Below are 4087 nucleotides of genomic sequence, written 5' to 3'. Positions count from 1 at the left end.
AATGACAACAAGTCTTCAAACAAAAATGGACTTTGAGCACTTTTCAACCACTAAAACGACAATCCGAAGTTTTGTGTATCCTTGATGTGTTGAGCCTACCTTATTAATTGCACAAAAATAAATAGGGTTCTATATAAAATATTTAAGTTTTGGAGTCTCGAAGCATGATTAATCTATAGCTAAAGTATGTAAAAAAGTGTGAAAGAAAGGAAGAAAGAAAAGAAAAGAAAGAAAGAAAGAAAGAAAGAAAGAAAGAAAGAAAGAAAGAAAGAAAGAAAAAGACCATCCAATAACGCATGAAAATCATGCGTTAAAGGTACTTTTGTACCTCTTTTTTTTCCTGGGATATTTTGGTTCATACCTTTTTTTTTGGGTTATTTTGGTTCCGGACTCAGGGAAGTGAATCCCTTTTTTTTTTTGGCAATTAACAGATTTTTATTAACCACCAAAGTATTTCTGTACATAACCAGAGCACACCACATCCCAGTTGCTCATCTCATATTTCCTATGATTCCTCTCCTACCAAAATATAGAAATCCTATAAAGAACAAATCGTATCAAAAAGGTTCCTATTTCCCCTAACTCGTATGCATATATTGGTTTGTATCATATGTATTAACCTATCCGTAGTAATCCTCTTGCTTTGAAATACTCGGGAGTTCCGTTCACACCAGAGTTCATACACCACGCCTGCAAAACAAGCCTTTAGTAACATATTTCTTGCCCTCTTCGACTTGTTGTGTTGCTGTACCCATTGCCATTCCGATGCCCATGCTAAAATACTGCGTTGCCAACCCAATCAATTCAATATCTTCTGCCAAACCTCCTGTGAATATGTGCATTAAAAAAAAATATGTTCTAAAGTCTCTTGTTGATTGTCACAAAGTACACAGGTTCCATTGATGCCTATTACCCATTTCAATAGCAGATCTTTGGTACGTATTCTGCCCAGGAGTGCCCCTGCTAAGTAGTTTTTGGTTGCTTGTAAGCACTGGCCAGAATTTCCTCATGTGAAATATCTTCCTGATCATCCACGAGGCCTGTTTAGGCACCACCATGGTCAACCAATCTTGATTTTTGATGTAATATGTATGTACCCATGTGATCCAGAGTTTCTCCTTCTGTTGACTAAGGGCCCATAATAATTTGCATATCGCTAATTGATTCCATACCTTAAGGTTGATGAAGTTCAAGCCCCCTGCATCCTTAGGAAGGCATACTTTTTCCCACGCAACCAGTGCCCTCTTTGAGATGGTGGCCTCTCCTGTCCACAGGTAGCTTCGACATGTTGCCTCTATGATCTTGATCACTTTTTGAGGCAAGAGAAAGAGTTGGGACCAATATGCTTGAATGCCAAACAGGACTGATCTAATCATCTGGACTCTACCTGCATAAGACAATCTTTTAGCCATCCATGATGTGATTCTTGCTGTGATTTTGTCCACCAACGGTTGACATTGAGCTACCGTGAGTTTCTTTGTAGATAATGGCACTCCTAAGTACTTGAAAGGTAATTCACTTATCTCGTACCCAAGTACAGAAATAATTGCATCCTTAGTATCATTGTCCACCCCCGCAAAGTAAACTTGACTCTTTTGCATATTTGCTTTCAAACCTGATGCCTCGGAGAACATGTCAAATTTATCCCTTAGCAATTGGACAGATCCTATATCTCCTCTTGTAAACATGAGGAGATCGTCAGCAAAACATAAGTGAGTAATCCCTAGTCTTTGGCATCTCAGATGATAGTTAAAATCAGGTTCCTCTTTCAATGTGCCAAGGCATCTGTTCAAGTACTCCATCAGAAGGACAAACAAGTAGGGAGACATGGGATCCCCCTGTCTCAACCCTCTTCTGTCCAACATGTTGTCTAATAAAATGCCATTAATTTGAAAGCTGTAACTGACAGTTTGCACACATAACATGATCCATCTCACCATCTGCTCAGGAAATCCCAGCTCTGTCAGTATTTGCTGAATGAAGCACCACTCAACTGAGTCATAATCCTTTTGGATATTAACTTTTATCATACATCTTGGGGAAATATGTTTCCTTGTGTACCCCTTGACCAGCTCATGGCTAAGTAAGATGTTATCAGATATGACTCTCCCTGGTATGAACGCTGACTGGTTTGGTCCTACCGGTCCGTCTATCACCCATCTGATTCTATTTGAAATCACCTTTGAAATTATCTTGTTTATGGTAGAACAGCAAGCAATAAGCCTAAAGTCCCTAACTGTCTCAGGCTGAGAAGTTTTGGGAATCAAAGTCACGACAGTATTGTTTACTGCTCTGAGAAGTTTATTTTCCTGAAAGAATTCCTGCACAACCGTGCAAACCTATTTTTGAATTATAACCCATGCCTTTTTAAAGAAACAAGAATTGAAGCCATCAATCCCAGGTGTTTTATTTTCATCAATGTCAAATAATGCTCTCTTAATCTCCTCTTGAGTAACCGGTGCGCATAAGTCTTATTGTTATGTTAGAGTTAGTTTGGGTCCCTTCCTCATAACTCTGACATCAATAGCAGGTAGATGGTCTGCTTGAGTGCCAAGTAGTGCCTTATAGAATTTCAATATCTTATTTTCTATCTCCTCATGTTTCACCAGAGTTCTTCCTGCTCCATCTTTCAACACTGATATACTATTGAAGCTGGACCGTGCCTTCATACATGTGAAAAAATTCCTATTATTTCCATCTCTTGAGCTGATATAATGTGCTTTAGATTTTTGCTTTAAAGTCTTCTCCTGAAGTTCTGACCATCGTTGCAGATCTGCTAAAGCATTTTTCTCCAGTTGGACTAATTTCGGATCCACCCCATGTTGCACTGTTTGGGTCACTTGTGTCTGAATAATTTGCAGTCGCTCCCTTGCCTCTTGTACTCTCATGTCAATGTTTCTCATATGATTGTGCATTAATTTCTTTAGAAGCTCTTTGCATAGCTTGAGTTTTTTCCACACTTTATACATGGCATTTCTTTGCAATTGCGTATCCCAAATGGCTCCCACTGTGTGCAGAAACTCCTCATGATCAGCAAGGATGTTTAAAAATCGAAATGGCCTCTTGGCACCCCCGGTTAGTCCATGGTGCTCTATATGGATGGGAGAATGATCTGAGAAGCTGTTCTCTCTAAACTGGGCAGTGAGATGTCCATGCTGTATAGCCCATGCATCATTATAAAGTGCTCTATCGATGGTACTCCATATATGTCCATTTGACCATGTGTACAGCCTCCCAGACGCCTTCATATTTGCTAGATTCAGAGTATCTACCACATGCTGTAAGTCCCTTGTTTCATGAGCTGCAACCCCTTGGCCACCTATTCTATCTGTACATGAAAGTGGAGTGTTATAGTCTCCACATATGCACCAAGGTTCAGTAATGTTTCGCCCCAGTCTAAGCAGCCTTTCCCATAAGCTTTTCCTTTCCTCATTCGTGTTCTTACCATAGACTAAAGTCAAATAACTATGGAAATTTGTGGCCCTGTCATTTACTTTTGCATGTATGTATTGTGCATGCACTTCCTCTATAGTTATCACTATATCAGCAGCCTTCCAAATAAACCATATTCACCCATTATCAGCTTCAGAGTAGTTATGTGCATAATTCCACCCTTGTGCTATCTGTGCAACACTTTTATTAAAATTATGCTGCTTTACTTTGGTTTCTAAAATACCCGCAAGATTGATCTTATGTTTATTGAGATAATTTCGAAGTTCCTTTGGTCTGAAGGGCTTATTCATACCCTTCACGTTCCACATGAGCCAATTCATTAACACGCTTGTTTGTTCCTCCCATCAGGAGGTTCAGCTGCCCTCTCAAGTCCCATAATATCCTCTGTTAATGGAATAAACTTATTACTCACTGGCAGTAATGGATTTGTTAGAGCCTCTGCTGGATTTCGTTGTCTAACCAGTTCAGCATATGATGTTGTGCCAGGTCCCTCCATACTTTGCATTGCATTGGTTATCCTTTCCGGAGTGGTAGTCGTTCCACTTTGAGATTTTAGCTGATTCTGCCCCTTTTGTTTTGATGTGGCAGCTGATTTTGCTTCTGCAGGAGTTGGGTCTAGGCTAGTCACCTCATC

At 39.8% G+C, this 4087-nt stretch overlaps 1 protein-coding gene across 1 annotated transcript; it reads right to left on the bottom strand.

Annotated features, from left to right (window-relative positions):
• Positions 1 to 677: 677 nt before the first annotated feature.
• Positions 678 to 3773, bottom strand: LOC132619370 (uncharacterized). The gene is made up of 5 exons (XM_060334299.1): positions 3660 to 3773; positions 2520 to 3551; positions 1173 to 2321; positions 914 to 1040; positions 678 to 826 (listed from the first exon to the last, which is right to left on the bottom strand). The coding sequence occupies exons 1-5, from the start codon at positions 3771 to 3773 to the stop codon at positions 678 to 680; spliced, it is 2571 nt and encodes an 856-aa protein (XP_060190282.1).
• Positions 3774 to 4087: the final 314 nt, after the last annotated feature.

Source organism: Lycium barbarum, chromosome 11, assembly GCF_019175385.1.
Source record: "Lycium barbarum isolate Lr01 chromosome 11, ASM1917538v2, whole genome shotgun sequence".
Classification (NCBI taxonomy): Eukaryota; Viridiplantae; Streptophyta; class Magnoliopsida; order Solanales; family Solanaceae; genus Lycium; species Lycium barbarum.
Note: the sequence above shows the minus strand (reverse complement) of the source record. Positions and strands in the feature narration are given on the sequence as shown.